A 17,190-nucleotide genomic window follows, 5' to 3' on the forward strand; every position below is an offset into this window, starting at 1 on the left:
CTAACAGAAAGTCACCGAGTAATGCTACCAAATAAGAAATCTTTTCTGCTTCGTCTGGAGGGACTTCAGTTGCTTTTATTTATCCCCTTAAGCAGTGAATTAATCTCATTTTCAAAGGGTAAAGCCTTAGTCAGCTACATGCTATTTAACCCCATAAAGATGATTTTGGAAAAAAAGTCTTTTAATTAACAATATGGGAAGTGCTAATGCATTGGAGAGGTTACTAAACATTTTTAACATGCTCTGGTACTTAAGGTACTACATGCATCATACCATTATATTTGTTTTACCAGGTGAAAGATAACTGAGGTATAAAGGCAAAGGTTGTAGACTAAAAGAATATAGTCTAAGCTTCCTACCTAAATTATAAAACTGCTGAATTTTTTAGCTCTTCATTAAAAATATTAGGTCTTATGTAAGGAGATGAAGAAAATGAAGACAAATATCGAGGGAGTGATGAAAGACAATAATTTTTTTCTAATGCAGAAAATTAAATTCTAAAACTTAGCATTGCATGTTAAAATTTCCATACTTCCATCTTTGAACATAGATTTTAATCTGGTTTTATCTCTTTCGCCTAAAGTTGGGCTATAGTTATTTAGTTCTATAGGTACCTATTAACCTGCAGAAATGCTATTTCAGATTTTAGCAGGTGTTAATAAATATGAATATATATGTACATAGACAGACATGTACTTTCCAATAGCATTACTAAGTGAATACAAAGCATTAATTCTCTAATTACTACTCTACTATAGTGTAAGACTTCCTTATTATTGTAAAATGGTGCGTTTTGCCTATCAAAAAGAGGAAGCACACCATGGTAATTTCATCAAGAGTTGTTTGGTGACAGCATTTTTAATAATGCAGGCTATTACTGTTAACTCGGACTTTGAGATCTAGGCAATAACAGAATGGTTGCTTTTCTCAATAACCCAACAAAGCAGGTAGAATTCTGGATTGCTGCCAGAGATTATTCCAAATTCCTCATCTTCATTATGGTGTATTTTTGGTGGAAGCAAATTAACTGAGCTGCCTAACTTACCTCTTGGAAAGCTGCATTTTTCTCTACCTCTTGGTAAAAGCAAAATCAACAGAGGTGATTACTGTGGACTTCTTATGCAGGAAATCAGGCTAGGTGAATATAATTTCTGTTGCTATCTTAACATACCTGTTGCACTTGCTGAATATGCAAATTTCCAAAAAGACTATAGCAGTCTGCTGGTATGGCTTAATACTAGCTAACAATTACCGTGCAACCACTTGCTCACTTCTCCTTGCTCCTCAATGGGGTGGGGAGGAGAATCAGAAAAAAGGTAAAACCCATGAGTTAAGAACAGTTTAATAATTAAAATAAGGTATAATATACTGCTACCACCAATAATAGCAATGAAAAGGGAAATAACAAAAAGGGAGATAAACCAAAACCGAAACAACAGCAAACAACTGTGATGCATAATATAGTTGCTCACCAACTGCTGATGGATACCCAGCCCACCCTGAGCAGTGATTCAGGCTTCCGGGTAACTCTCCCCAGTTCATGTACTGGGCATGCTGTGGTATAGAATACCCCTTTGGCTAGTTCTGGTCAGGTGTCCTGTCTCTGCTTCCTCCCGGCTTCCAGTGCCCCTCTTCACTGGCAGAGCATGAGACTGAAAAGACCGTGATCAAGTAAGTGCTACTGAGCAACAAGTAAAACATTGATGTGTTATCAGCATTGTTCTCAGAGTGAAGACAAAACACAGCACGGCACCAGCTACTAGGAAGAAAAGTAACTATCCTGGATGAAACCAGGATGGCTGGAAATGTTTTGCAGGCAGTATCAATTCATGCATTTAAACTAATACTATTTTATAGGGAATGGGAAGGAAAGCTGTTGTTGGTACAGGATATCCTGGATGAATGGTTGAAGGTACAGGCTACTTGGCTTTATTTGGAGCCAATTTTCAGTTCTCCCGACATCATGGCTCAGATGCCTGAAGAAAGTAGGCGATTCACTACTGTGGTTAAGACATGGAAAGAAGTAATGAAATCAGTTTTAGAGGTAAGTACTGCTCTCCTAAGAATATAGAGTGAATTTGTAGTACGTCTGATAACAGAGTAATCTGTTTTCTTTTTCATCTTAGCCTCCTTTCTTAGGTTCTTTAAAAAATGATTTTGCAGAACTGTTTCACATAGACCCATAGAAACACTGATTGGGAGGGGCCACCACTGTTAGTCTGACTTGTTTCTAAAAGCAGAACTTTTGCCAGCACTACATTAGGTCAGTCACAGCATTGTGTAGCCAAATTTCAAAAATCTCCAAGGACAGACATTTCTTGGAATTGCCTCCAGTGAATTCAGTGCTGCAGTACCTTCCCAGAGAATACTTTTTTCCTAATGTCCAAGCTGAACCTCCCAGGCAAAGATTTGTACCTATTGCCCCTTGTTGCACTGCTGAGAATTTGGCTCTTCACTTTCCACTTGGAATCATAGAACAGTTTGAGTTGGAAAGGACCTGAAGATATCTAGTTCCAACCCCTCGGTCATGGGCAGGGACACCTCACCGTAGATGATGTCGCGCAAGGCTCTGTCCAGCCTGGCCTTGAACACTGCCAGGAACGGAGCTTTTACCACTTCTTTGGGCAACCTGTTCACCGAGCTGAACAAGTCCAGCTCTCCCAGTGTCTTCTCATAGGGTGCATGGTCCTGCACCTGGGAAGGCATAAGCCCATACCTCAGTACAGATAAGGGCTGACCTTCTGGGAGGTAGCTCTGTGGAGAGGGTGTTGGTGGACAACAAGTTGTCCATGAGTCAGCAGTCTGCCCTTGTGGTTAAGAAGGCCACTGATATCCTGGGCTGCGTTAGGAAGAGCATTGCCAGCAGGTTGAGAGAGGTGGGCCTCCCTCTACCCTGCCCTGGTGGGGCCATGTCTAAAGCACTGTGTCCAGTACTGATTGTTCCTTCTGAAAAATGCTGTTTATTTGCATATTGAATGGTAGAGATGCCTCTGTAACTTTAAACTGTTTAGATATTTAACTTGCTTCAAAAGTACTATTCTCATCTACTGTAAATATATACATAAGGCAATTGTCAGATGCTATCACTGCACATGCTTGGCAGTTCAAATGTTACTGTGTTGTCAGTCTGCTTTGACACTTTCCAGAAGTTAGCATAGTTATTATGATCAATTCATGAGATTGTATTTTTGTTTCAGTAACTAGATTTATATTTCTGGATACTGTGTGCTGAATGATCTCTTTTGAGAAAATCTTCAAATATTCAGTGCTAATTGAATACAAAGTATTTTTATAATGTGATATGTGTTATCACTGCAGAAAAAAGATAAATCTCTTTTTTTTGTACAGGAGAATATAAATGCCAGACTAGAAGCTTAACAATCTCAGGTTGATTTTGGCTAAACAAGCAGGCATTGTTTTCCAGAAGATGGCAGTCTGTTTCCACAAATGTAGTGTTTAATTTCATGGCTTAAAAGAATGCTCTTCCCCAATCTATATGAATGGTCTTTCTTATATAGCTAACTTGAGTCTGTGCTTTTTTGCATTGTACTATAAAATTGCTGTGTATTATAAAATTCCTCTGTTTGCTTAGCTTTTCATCACAAATCAGAACAATCATACATTATTGCTTAATTTTAAATACCCAGTTTAAGCAATGCACATTAATGAGGGTTAAGTTACTTAGTGATTCCCATACATTTAAAAAAATCTAGGATACTGAAGCTTTACTGTCTTTGTTGGGAAGAAAGAAAGAAAAAAAAATAGAGCCTGCAACCTATCATATGTTAAAAACTAAAGTTTGTGGTGGTCTCTTAATAGGGTACTGAAATTACTTTTATACACTTGATTTATACTATTTTCCTGATAGTTTTTTTCCTTAATTGACACTCACAGTATCACAGACAAAGTAAGTAATACTGATGTTTCATAAGACTGAGAATGATGACATTACCTTTTTTTTTTCATGCCTTAGCAGAACTGTAAATAGGAAATCTATGTTGGGGCATAAATTATTTTTTTGCCTGACTTTTTCTCATATGAAACAGAAAACAAGCAGGAAGGCTCCCATTTATAAAACTGGCAACACAGCTTTGATGTTCTTTTCCAGTTGCACTTAATTCTATTTGTTGATGATAAATAACACTAAGAAAGGGAACAAAACCTCTTTCTGGTGACAACATGTAGTTACACAGTTGCTTGTGCATAAAAAACTGTTTTAGAAAACCAATTATAAACTATGTTTGTATACTGACAGCTTAATTGTCTATGCATAGATGAGAAGTGTATGTAGTTGTTGAGTTTGTTTGGGTTTGGTGTGATGCAAGAGGCAAGTGACAGAAGGTAAATGTAGTACAAAGGAGCACTGCGATTATTGTATTAGGGCGGTGCACCCTCATGATGATCAATTAGATAAACATACAATTCTGGTTTTTTTCAGTAGGTTGAAAGTATATGTGTAACATGAGCAGGGAATTGAACCAATGCTGAAAGCACATTGTGAATAATTCAAAATGTTACGAGTTTTTGAACTGAGACTGAACTTTTAATTTATTATTAAATTCTCCAAACTGAAGCTGAAGAGTAGTCAGGTTGCTGGATCAGATCTGCATTGTCACCCTGTGAAGAGTTTGTTTCTTACAGATAGATACCTTTTGCACCTTCTGGGCTTTGCACAACAGTCTAACCTGTCTCTCATCTCTCATCCTTTGCAACATGAGTCACCCATACTTCTGTTCCGTGAAACTCCTGTTCTGCAAACCCCATCAGGCACTTTTCTGAGTTGTATTTGTAATGGTCTCTGACAAAACTGTTCAAAATGGAAATAGTCTGGATACATCTTTGATTTCTGCAGTCCATTGTTTGAAGTAGTCTTTGATAGCAGTTCTTACAAGCCTTCAGTAGACTGACTAGTCTGAAATTCTCCCTACCAATCTCTTTCGTGCTTCTTATCGTTGAATACACCTGTGTCTTATTTAATCCTGGATACCATCTTCTATGGTGTGTGCTTCCAGGTGCAGACTCACTGGGCAGAACAGAGGGGATCTAGGAGTTCTAGTTAGCTCTGTTTCCATCTCACCAGTGGTCATTCTGGCCCCATTTAAATTCTGGGGAAATGCAGTGTGATTTAGGTGCTGATACGGCAGAAGGTGTTCTCCCAGAATTTCAGAAGGTGAACAGGGGATTGGGGTTAATCACTCTCCATTTCTTTGTCAGAACTTTGTAATTATAAAACATTATGTATTGCAGCGTGAATGGGTTTGAATCAGTTCACAGTTAACAAGTCAGTTAATGTATTGGCACAGAGCTGAACCAGAACTGAATAAATTCGGTCACAGGTGAATCCAAGCCCATACTGGAACTGAGTAGAAGCATTTGCTTGGTTTGGCTTCCACCATCATAAATCTGCATAATTTCCTCCTTTTCAATGCGTGTAGTGTTTTGCTTCCCAAGCCCCATACTTGATGAGCAAGATTAAAAAATACAATGATGATTATGCTATAAATTGGTCATAAGGTATATTAAATGCTAGTACCTGGTGTTCAGACAGCTGTATTGCTTTAAAGCCTCTTAGCTTGGAAACCTTTAGGTCTTTTGCAAAATCATTTTTGTATTTGTATTAACGGAAAATTTTCATCTTTTACAGTAGCTTTCATTTAATTTGAGAGGCTAATATGGAAAGCAGGAGAAAGCATTTGGAATGAACAATATGTCAATATATATTTTGTCATCTACAAAGTGTATAAAGATGAGAAACCCAGTGCTTATCCAGTAGCGTATATTGCCAGGTGTTACTGTAACTGTAAATAATTTTTTGTAAAAAAATTATTTAAAAATAAAGCAAGTATAACTTTCCTCATTTTGCTAGTGAAAATGTATGCAAGCAAGTAAATTAATTAGGATCAGAAAATACCTTTTTTTCAGACTGGATTACTAGTTGTTAGTACTAAAGCGTCAGTGTACAGCTTTGTCATTTCAATGACAAATGTCAGTGTACAACTGTCATTTCAATACTTATAATTTCAAATGTATACTTACATACTTTATATGGAAAGAAAGCTTTTTTTTTTTTTGCATTGAACTCTGAGAGATGATTACCACTTAAAAAAGGTGTGGCTGCATTGTTGTCTTGAAAGTACACTTTTAAACATCTTTCAAAACCTTTTAATTGTTCATGCTACTTAATTACATAATCCAATTGTAATCCAATCAGTGTAAGTTGATGTTGCTCCAACAGAATGATGGGAATTCTGTTGTTTGAATTGATTCTGTTTTGAAAATAATTTTCAACAATAAGAATTTATGTTTTACAAAAAATTATTGTAATACCAACTGCCAAACTAGTCTTCCAGTGAACCCTGCAATGAAGGCAGCTAGTAAATTGTAAACATGGCAATGGTTTGAGTAAAGCAGAATTTGAAATAGAGGTTCTTTTTGCTTAAGAATTGGTGCAGTGCTTTTTGACTTATTTCAGAAGGCATTAACATTTTTATCTGGAATAATTTCTTTTCCAGGACAAGCACGTTCTGGCAGTAGCAGAAATAGACAATATGTTGGAAAAACTGAGAAAGTGCAATGAATTTATGGACCTAATTCTCAAGGGACTTAATGAATACCTAGAGAAGAAGCGTCTGTTTTTCCCAAGATTCTTTTTCTTATCTAATGATGAACTCCTTGAGATACTTTCAGAGACCAAAGACCCTACTCGGTATGGTATTTTTTAATAGTTATATTTGCGACTTATGGTGCATGCAGATAGTCTTGTCATATTGTTTTTCTGAGCCCAGAGCTGACTTTTTTCTCACTGAGAGTTGTGGCATTAAGTATCTGCTTGTTAGATTTTATGACAGGTGAACACAGAGTAATTTTTAATATGGGTAATTAAATTCAATTCTGTTTTCTAAACTAGTAACCCTTCCATACACTGGTTTTCAGAAGAATCAGAAATCCGTATAGTAATTCATGGTAAAATGAACATGCCTGATTTTTCCCACTAGAAAATTGAATATCAGATGGAACTGCTGACCTGAGCTGTATCTTTTTAGGAGCAGTCCTAATTAAAGTATTTCAGAAGTTTTTTTGCCAAGTTTTAACTCTCAGTGGGATTTCTACTCCCCAGCCACATTCAGGATTATACTGAATGAGCATATAAAAAAAAGGTGTAACTCAGTATAAGTCTTTCTTATACTGAGTTATGTAAGTCTTTCTTATACTGAGTGGAATTAACTCTATGATGGTTCCTGCAGAAGTGATCTTACACTTAGAGCCTTTGCTGTATGTGGAGAAACTCAGGTTTGATTCCTGATATGCAGACTTGATAGCATTTAGTGAATTCAGTGCAAGGTCACGCAAAAATAAGGAGGAAAATGAAAACAAAATGCCAACTCAGTCACAGAGAAATACTCATACAGTGCAATGAACAGGGCAAGAGATCTTGTGGGGAAAAGGTATTGTGTTAAGGTCATACCTGGTTGCTTTACTCAAATTCCTTGATAATGACTCTAGTTTGCTGGGAACATGGGTTAGCAGTTAAAGGCTATTTGTTTATCTTTACCAGTTTATATATTACAGGGATTAAAAGTAATATTTTACATATTTAAAATCATCTTCCAAAATTGTGGTAAGCATCTTGCAGGGGGTAGTACACAAGAATTATTGGTGAGAATAAACTTTTTAACAAACTTGGAATGATCATTTAAGAAAATGGTTCAGGATGTTTTTGGCTATTTGTTTAGTTAGCTCTTCTTTGGTAGTATTGGCAAGAAAAAAAATTGTCAGTAGCTGTTTAATACTATTTTTGTTTTCTAGAGTACAACCTCACTTGAAAAAGTGTTTTGAAGGAATTGCAAAAGTGCAATTTACTGATGCATTAGATATTACACACATTAAAAGTCATGAAGGAGAGACTGTGGAACTCAGAGAGACAATCTCGACATCAGCGGCTAGAGGTCAGGTTGAAAGATGGCTGGTTGAACTGGAGAAATCTATGCTGAAGTCTATCCACAAGGTAACAAGTCCCAACCTCTTCTTTTCTAGGCTAATGATTTCTTCAGTAAACATTAACATATACTGGAATCACTTTTTATTCTTTGCACCTAGCCTCAACATTAAACCAATGAATTCAGTCTTTAAAGGTTACATAGTTCTTTTAGTTCTGGTGTCAATTACTGGTTCTAAAATTATCTAAAATTCTTTAAATAGTACAAAACACTTGCGCCAAGGATCTTTTTGCCAGAGATTGTTGATGTCACTTGATGTCACTTTGCCAGAGATGGTTGATGCCACTTGGTGTTGCATTAAGGGACAAGATTAAACTGAAAGTTTGCCCAGATTTGGGTTTTTTCTTTCTTTTTTTTTTCTGTTTCTCTTAATTATGGCTACTCAAGACCATTAACTCTTCAGATTTTATTGTTCTAGTGTTTACAGTGTCTCATCGTGGCGTTGTATATTTAACCATCAATATTGTTGTCTTTTTTGTGGTCCTTTTCAATGTCAAGGGATGTAAGTGAAATGTGCACATGCTTTGTTACAGTTTATATATACATAGTTATAGATATAGTTTATATATACATATATATGTATATATACATATATATGTATATATAGAGTTTATATATACATATATATGTATATATACATATATATGTATATAACATATATATATGTATATAACATATATATGTATACAGAGTATAATTATTGTAGTGGTATAGCAGTACAGAATAAAGTGAATAACCTGATCTGTTTGGTGCATACATGGACAAACTGAGGTGCATGACTAAGAAATGTTTAAGCACCATCTGCATGCATTTACCCTTGACTGCAGAACTTTCATAATGATCTAGACTGGATAACATTTACACAGTTTTAATGTCAATGCAGACACATTTTTTCCCCTCATAGATGTATATTTTTTAATTTAAGTTATTGTGTATATAGATTGCTAAAAGCAAAAAGGCTTGGAACTGCAAAACAAGTGGTAGATAGTCACTCAGGTTGTTTTCACTGTTTGAGGAGCCATCTAAATTTGTTGAGGATAATAAGACTGTTCTATGAGAGGAAAATGACCTGTTGGTATAGACTGGAAGGTTTTTTCCAGTGCAAGTTTTGATTTCGTTGTGATTATCTTTGAGTGGCACTAGAACCAGGTTAATCATTCTGTTATTAGAAAACATACTTGAAGTTAGATACAAGTTTAAATAATATCATCTGCAAAATTAAAAGCTCTGGGTTTTTATTAGTATTAATAGATGAAAATACTTTCAGTGTGGAATGCTACTTCTAACTAAATTGTGTTTGTGCTTGCTTTCTAGTTTCATTGTAGGTGGATGTATAAAATTTATGTATCTGAAGGCAAAAATCATTTTAGAATGTGTAGAGAAGTTCTCAGAAATTTTGTGTGATCACTTGTTCATATTGTGACATTTTGGGCTTTTGAGATTTATTGACAGATTTGCTTGAAAAATTATCACTATTATAGAGTTGAATTTTTGAGGCTGAATCCAGATTATTCTCAGTAATACAATCTAACCTAAATTCTAAATCTGAATATTACCTGCTTCCACATGTAGTTATAGTGTGCTTTTTGCTGTCTAGGTCATTGGGGAGGCACTTGAAGCTTATCCAAAAACTGCACGTATTAATTGGGTAAGAGAGTGGCCTGGACAAACAGTTCTTTGTGTATCCCAAACTTTCTGGACATTAGAAGTACAGATGTCTATTAGAAATGGCCAAGTGGTAAGAATCGTTAAAATTTAAATTAATGTCAAATTGATATAACGGAGTAGTAAATCAGACCTTTGGTAATAACCTTTTTGGATGAACAGGTGTACAATGTAATGGTTAATCTTTTGAGTATTTTCTTTAAAGATCTAGCTGACATGTGATCCTTGAAGATTTTCATGTCAGTGTTTACTTTTGGATATAGGCACCAATGCTTCTGCACTATGTCAGAGTGCATTCTGACAGCATGTAGATGACGTGTTTATGTGAAAGCAGCCCAGTGTGGTATTCAGGTGGTATTGACTGGCATAGCTTGTCTGTTCATCTCTGGTTCAGAAGTCTTAACTTACCTTCATTAATATTAAGTGCTTTTTATGAAGATGGACTAGGACTAGCATTAGAAGATATATATCATCCTCACCCTTGTCAAATAACGGATGTATATGCCTGACTGGTACCGAATTTATAATCTATTAGTAATGTTACTGGATAATGAGAATAAAGGTACTTAAGGCACTGAATTAAGATTCAGGATATGTGTTTTGTAGAACCTTTCTATTGTTTATCACTAAGGTTTAATGTTTTCCCCTGTTGTATTTGGAAGTGTTCCAGGATTGCCACCGTCAGATGAGGCAGCTAATCTTAGAGATTTTTAGAGGAAGTTAAGCGAAGGTTAAATTAGTTAATTTGCCTTTCGGAATGTTTGCTACACAATTCTTAGCCTAGACAAAAGTTCTTGTGCTGGTCTGTATCAAGTCTTCTCTGTACATGGGCATGCAAGGAAACCTGTCCTTCCTGTAGCTTTCAATTAAATTCTGTTGTAGTGGGAATTCTGCTCATCTGGCTTCAGCCCAGAATCTTCATTCTGCTGTGAAAAGGGACTTGTGTTTAGTTAAGTGGTGGAGAGGCATTTGCATCTCCTGACAATCTGTTCCAAATCTGTCAGGGATGGAGCATTTACCACTTCTTTGGGCAACCTGTTCCAGGGCTTCACCACCCTCACTGTAAAGAACTTCTTTATATCCAACCTGAACTTCACCCTTTAAGTTTAAATTCATTACCCCTTGTCCTATTACTACAATCCCTTATGAAGAGTCCCTCTCCGGCATCCTTGTAGGCCCCCTTCAGATACTGGAAGGCTGCTATGAGGTCTCCATGCAGCCTTCTCTTCTCCAGGCTGAACAGCCCCAATTTTCTCAGCCTGTCTTCACATGGGATCATGCTCTAGCCTCCTTATTGTCCTCATGGCCCTCCTCTGGACATGCTCCAACAGTTCCATGTCCTTTTTATGTTGGGGACACCAGAACTGCACACAATACTCCAGGTGAGGTCTCACGAGAGCAGAGTAGAGGGGCAGGATCACCTCCTTTGACCTGCTGGTCACGCTCCTCCTGATGCAGCGCAGGATACGGTAGATTTCTGGGCTGCGAGCGCACACTGAAGCCAGCTCATGTTAAGTTTGTCATCAGCCAACTCCCCTAAGTCCTTCTCCGCAGGGCTGCTCTGAATCACTTTTCCATCCAATCTGTAGCTGTTTGATTAATTTTAGGTCCCCTCCCACCCAAACCATTCTATGATTCTGTGTGTTCACACATACATGCACATGCAAATGCTCACTTTTGAATGTTTTTGAGTTGTTTCCAACAAGTAACTTTTGTATATAAATCAAAGGTGCAAATTTCTTATTAACACCAAATAATGAGCTAAGATGCTGTATAAAACCAGAGGGATTTCATAAATTTTGAAATCATTGTCTTGCTGGCCATGTGCATTCTCAGTGATATACAGTCATATGGTCAGAAGGATAGCACTGAGGAATGTTGCTGATATGGGAGTTGAGGACATAATCTATGCCCCAAGTAATATCTCATGTTTGCTGAGGAAAGCTTGGTGGTGAGCAGATGGGTTGTTATCCCTGACTTGAGAGAGATATTTCAGATTTTGTGCTGGTCGGGACTTCTAATGCAACACTAGAAATTGATCTGCTTTTGAGCATTGTGTTTGTTGCTTCATTCTCATGTATAGAAAGAAGTCATATTAAGCAGATGATTTTTGATACTTAATGTTTGGAAAATAACTAGTTGAGAGATCTCAAAACCTCATAGTTTGTTGAGGGCTACCAGTGCCAGTGTTTGGAGAGGAACAGCAGGCTAGAAGGGAGAAAAATCTAAAACAGGCCTAGATGAGTTTTTCTCCAGACAAGTAGAAGCTATGCCTCTATGGAAACATGCTTTGGTGTGAATGTATTGCTAAGGTTATTCCCACTTTTTAATTTCAGTTCAGTAAAGCACTTAAATCACATCTAAGTACTGTCACAATACAAGCCCTTTCGTTTACCAGCAGCTTATTAGCATGAAAGAAACTATCAATTACAGTGGAAAAGAATTATTAAACTAATGGAATCCAGACTATAACCAGAAGAAAATAAACTAAAAAACTAACAAGAAAATGCATATTCGTGTTAACTTCTTTGAATTATAGAACTGGGTTTTTTTTCTGACTGTTGCGGGACATAAAAGTGTTTCTAAGGTGACAGTGTCCCTTAATCATAGGAAGTATTTTGTATATATAGATATTTAAAACATACATGGCATTTTGTTTATGTTAATGTGAAACGTATAAAAAGTTAAGGACTATTTCCTGTGTTCTGGGAAGAAAACAGTGTATGCTGTTTTGTTTCCAGGTACATATCATTGATGCTTTACATATGGTTCTTTAAAAGTAGGAAATAAAACCCCCAAAACCCAAATCCAAACCCCTGTTGAACTGTCAGCAAATGAAGGTTGTTGGAACTGCAGTTAGAAGGAACTTTTTAATACAGAGATAAAAGTAATAATAAGGAAAAATAATCATGCCTTATGACTAGCCATGCAACTTCGTAACTTGTAAACGTTTTTGCAGGCACTAGAGGATTATCTGAAACAGAGTAATAAACAAATTGAGGACATTGTCACCTTGGTGCGAGGAGAGCTGTCTCAGCAGAATCGAGTTACTTTAGGAGCACTTGTTGTGCTTGATGTTCATGCTAGGGATGTTATTGCATCTCTAGTAAGCAAGAAAGTCAAAGATGAGGATGACTTTGAATGGTTAAGTCAGCTTAGGTACTACTGGGAGGTAAGTGATAACTCTCAATCCTATTAGAAGGTAATTTCTATTCACAGCTTTTCAATTTCTGCTTGCTTGCTTACACTGAGAATGGTTAACCTACTGTTGGAATTTCTGCTGATAAGATAATGCCTGTAACCAATCATTTTATGGATTGCTAAGTAGAATGGCCAGTGGCCAGACACAGTTTTTAATTAAAATTACTTTTTTCATCACTGCTGAGTCTCAGTACATTTGCTGAATTTGCAGGAGGGTTACAGGCAGAATCTGCTCAGTCAAAGACTATTTTGGTTGTCTGATTCTGCAGGATAGAGAATGCTGTAGAGATGACAATTTTCAGTTGGAGTTTTTCATGTGACATTGTCAATATTATTTTGAGCATTGCATTTATTGAAAAAATAATTATTTATACTGACTGGATAGTGGTAGAATATGGTATTTTTACAAGCATCAGGATAAGATTTCCCATGCTACAGAGGAAATCGCATGTGACACTAAAAAGTTTATATGTAGAGATTGTACAGTGCCGTATCAGTCATCAGATTGACCGTAACGATAGCTGCTGGTGATGATTATTTCTGTTTACCTGTTTAGAGAGTCGTTAACCTTTTAAGTAGCTAATACGACAGTTCTACTCTGCTATATGGTTAGCAGGACCTTCTTATGGGTAATGGTTAATGTAAAAAATGGTTTTATGTTTGATAATCTAGTATCTATTAATTGTTGTGGGGTTTTTATTATGAAAGTCACATTGAAACTAGTGTCCTAGAGCATCAGATGTTTCAAGAGCATCAGGCCTGATAAGGAACTTGAGAAATCGTATTGAATTGTGGGTATGTGAGGGCTTCTTATTTTGTTTTGTTGTTTTGGGGGGTGTGTGTTAATTCTTTTATTCTATTAAATGAATGCCTTGTTTCTTAGGGAGGGCATCTAGAAACAAAGATGATTAATGCTGGACTGAGATACGGATATGAATATCTTGGCAATACCCCTAGGTTGGTTATTACTCCACTTACAGACAGATGCTACAGGTAAACCTGCAAGATACTGAATGTACTGAATGCAAGAATTTATTTGAGATATTCTAATTAGTTCAGAGAATAGATGACTACAGGATTGTATTTTTTTATGTTCTAATAGGCATAATTAGAATAGGCTGCATTTCTTCTGATGGAATAAATTTAGTCCTGTATGAACATTTTAATTTAAATTTGTGAGAAAATTAAATCTTTTGTGAAACTGTAATTAGTGATAAATTACAAGACAATATAGATAGTGGAAAGCTGTTCTCTGCTGTAAACTTCATACATTGCTACACATTTGTAAACTGTAGCTGGCCAGAAGCAAGTAACCTGTACCATCATAGGAAAAATGCAGACATGAAACAAAGTTTGTGAAGTTTCTATAAAAGTTAGAGCAGCTGGAAAAATCGCATAAAAATTTGTACTTCCCTCCCTCCCCCCTCTCACCCTCCCAATTGTTGTATTGTTTCATTTCCAGAACCCTATTTGGTGCACTACACCTGCATCTTGGAGGTGCCCCTGAAGGTCCTGCTGGAACTGGAAAAACAGAAACTACAAAAGATTTAGCAAAGGCTGTAGCTAAACAGTGTGTGGTTTTCAATTGTTCTGATGGACTGGATTACCTTGAGCTAGGAAAATTTTTTAAGGTTTGGATAAATTACGATGGTTGTATTCTCAATTATATAAAAGCCATTTTATTATTCTAGCATTTGTAGCTGTCTTAAGGTATTTTAAATGTATCTTTAGCCATTTCCAGGCTACTAGAAAATGCTGGTATTGTGCATATAGATTTTATTGTAAGTAAGAATCCAACTGAGATACCAGGATGTTTTTATGTGCTTTGAAAGTGAAATAAACCATGGCAATTTTATTTTCTTTAAATAGGCAACATAGATGCTATTTCAATAGGTGCATTTTTCATACCTGATTGCAAATTTTAGGGGACTTTAAAGAGTCATAATATTATACAAATCAAGCATATATTCATTTCAATATTAGCCTTAGCAAATACCTCTGTATTATGAAAAGCTATCCTGAATGGAGATGTGTGTCTTATAGCCCAGTGTCCAGTTTTGGAACAGAATGTTACGAAAATAGAGCAAGCATGCTTTCCTCCCCAGCATTATTCTTACCTTCTGAGTCAGAGGTGGCATTGATATGATGTGATTTATCTTCAAAATTCAGCATGATGGAACTTCACCAAAATAAGCTAAATGAAGAGTTTTTATTTAGAATGATGAAAGCAAAATTCTGTGTCTTAAATGGGAATTTTAGAATTACTTGTAGCAAAGCATGAGATACTGTTAAAGGCTACCTACCAGTGCTGCAGAGACAGTACAGTAGTGTTTGGGGAGCGTATCTGAGAAAAAACCCCTATAAATTAACCAGAACTGTAGGAAAAGAGAATTATTCTTTAATTGCACTTTAGATAACATGGTATGCCATGAGATTCTATAACCAAACGGTGAATTTGAGCTCTGCAGAAGTCCTTACATTGCCTTTTGTCACTTTAAGCCTCGTTAGCATAGACAAAATAAGAGAGGGTTGTTTGGAGGCTTGTTTAGTGTTGCACAATACTAACTATAAAGGTAAAACACAAAAAATGTGTGTGTCTGATAGGCGCTTTGCATATGACAGAAGAATAAGGATTTTATATTAGTTTGTACAGTTTTTTTTGTCTCAATTATTTTGGTCTTTTTTACAAGCAAACTTTGTTTCTAAATTTCTGTAATTCTTTTTGAAACATTCTGGAGTGATTTTGTTTAGAAGTTAGTGCTCTGGATCATGGATATGAGTACTTTCTTTACACATTAAAGCTTTTTCTTGTTGCAGAATTGTTTTGATCAGTATGTCCAAAATAAATAGTTACCTATTAATTAGTCATATGTCTGTTTTTTCTAGGGTTTATTGACTTGTGGGGCATGGGCTTGCTTTGATGAATTCAACAGGATTGATTTGGAAGTACTCTCTGTGGTTGCTCAGCAGATTTTTACTATCCAAAGAGGTAACCTGTTATTTTAATCATAATTTTCACTTACATATGACAAAGAATAAAGATGCAACAAAACCTGCCCAGCAATAGCATTAGTTTTTATTTCTCCATAGGCATTAATTCAGGAGCTGAAATAATAGTATTTGAAGGAACTGAACTGAAGCTGAACCCTACATGTGCAGTCTTCATTACGATGAATCCTGGTTATGCTGGGCGTTCTGAGCTTCCTGATAATCTTAAGGTATTATAACACTTGTCATTTTATTTCTTTTAATAGCTAATGCACAAAGTAAAACAAGAAATAAACTTTTGTCTAATATAGAAATTATTAAGAGTGTTTAACGTTGGTTACCTTCGTTTTTTTTATTATACTAGCAAAAAAATAAATTTAAAAGAATAACTAGCCTGAAAATAGGAATAAAGTGAATTTTAGAATGTCAGGTTGCTTGATTCAATGTTTGACTCTCAGGACAAAAGAAAGTAAGTTAAAAAAAAACCTACTCGGATGTGTTTCTTAGCTAAGTACCAATGCTTTGTAGTGTACAAGCAGTGAATAATATCTTAATATTGAATAACAATGGGGGGGGGTATTAGTTTCTGCTTTTTCTGATATTTTGGTTTGATCTGATGGGACTTAAGGTGTTTTAAATGTCAGAGATTTCTATTCTGTTTAAGTGGTTGTTTAAGTGGTTGTTGAGTGCTACATCCTTTCTTACCCTTTTAAATAAATCTGTCCTGTCTCCATGGAAAGAAAAGGAAAGCTGAGCAAATACCTTGATAAATCAATAAAACCATAGAAAAATGCAGTCTTTATAAATATTTCTCAGAACTGCATGGGAAGTTTGCTCACTAATGCGATATAAAGAGAAGATTCAGAAATACTACTTGTGTAAATGAAAGAGGATAATTCAAAAAACTTTCTGGTAGATATGAAAAGTAGTGAAAGTTTTAGCTGTTTAAAAATCTTCTGATGCTTGTGTGGTAGAGCAATGGTGAAATTGAAGCATGGGTTGCAGCTAAACAACGCTAGTAGGAGTCTGACAGCATCATCATATTTGTGGTAGTTGTATTGCACTCCCCTGTCTGTTATAGAGCTTGTGGTGTTTTATGTGGTTTTTTTTCTTGAATGAAGACCTACAACCATGAGTTGTCACAATGGAAAATAAAGTATTTCTAATCATCTATGAAAAGCCATTAAATATATTGTAGTCATAATTGTGATAGTTGGAATTTAATTGGCTGTGACTGTATTAATGAAATAATGAAAGAAAATGATGTAATTGTATGAATAGAAGATTCATAAATACTACTTCTGTAGATGAAAGAGGATAATTCAAAAAACTTTCTGGT

The 17,190-nt window shown here is 35.9% G+C and overlaps 1 protein-coding gene across 1 annotated transcript in view; it reads left to right on the forward strand.

Moving 5' to 3' along the window:
* DNAH7 (dynein axonemal heavy chain 7) overlaps window positions 1-17,190 on the forward strand; it is a gene marked incomplete at its 5' end in the record, with an annotated part of 106,301 nt that overhangs the window by 22,482 nt on the left and 66,629 nt on the right. Inside the window, 9 exons of the mRNA XM_080622051.1 lie at window positions 1,858-2,044; window positions 6,513-6,706; window positions 7,807-8,005; window positions 9,595-9,735; window positions 12,622-12,834; window positions 13,747-13,856; window positions 14,326-14,494; window positions 15,750-15,852; window positions 15,954-16,081. Of these exons, the coding sequence (XP_080478177.1) occupies window positions 1,858-2,044; window positions 6,513-6,706; window positions 7,807-8,005; window positions 9,595-9,735; window positions 12,622-12,834; window positions 13,747-13,856; window positions 14,326-14,494; window positions 15,750-15,852; window positions 15,954-16,081 (1,444 nt within the window). The remainder of the gene's footprint in view (window positions 1-1,857; window positions 2,045-6,512; window positions 6,707-7,806; window positions 8,006-9,594; window positions 9,736-12,621; window positions 12,835-13,746; window positions 13,857-14,325; window positions 14,495-15,749; window positions 15,853-15,953; window positions 16,082-17,190) is intronic.

Source organism: Psittacula echo (assembly GCF_963264785.1).
Source record: "Psittacula echo genome assembly, chromosome: 6".
NCBI lineage: Eukaryota > Metazoa > Chordata > Aves > Psittaciformes > Psittacidae > Psittacula > Psittacula echo.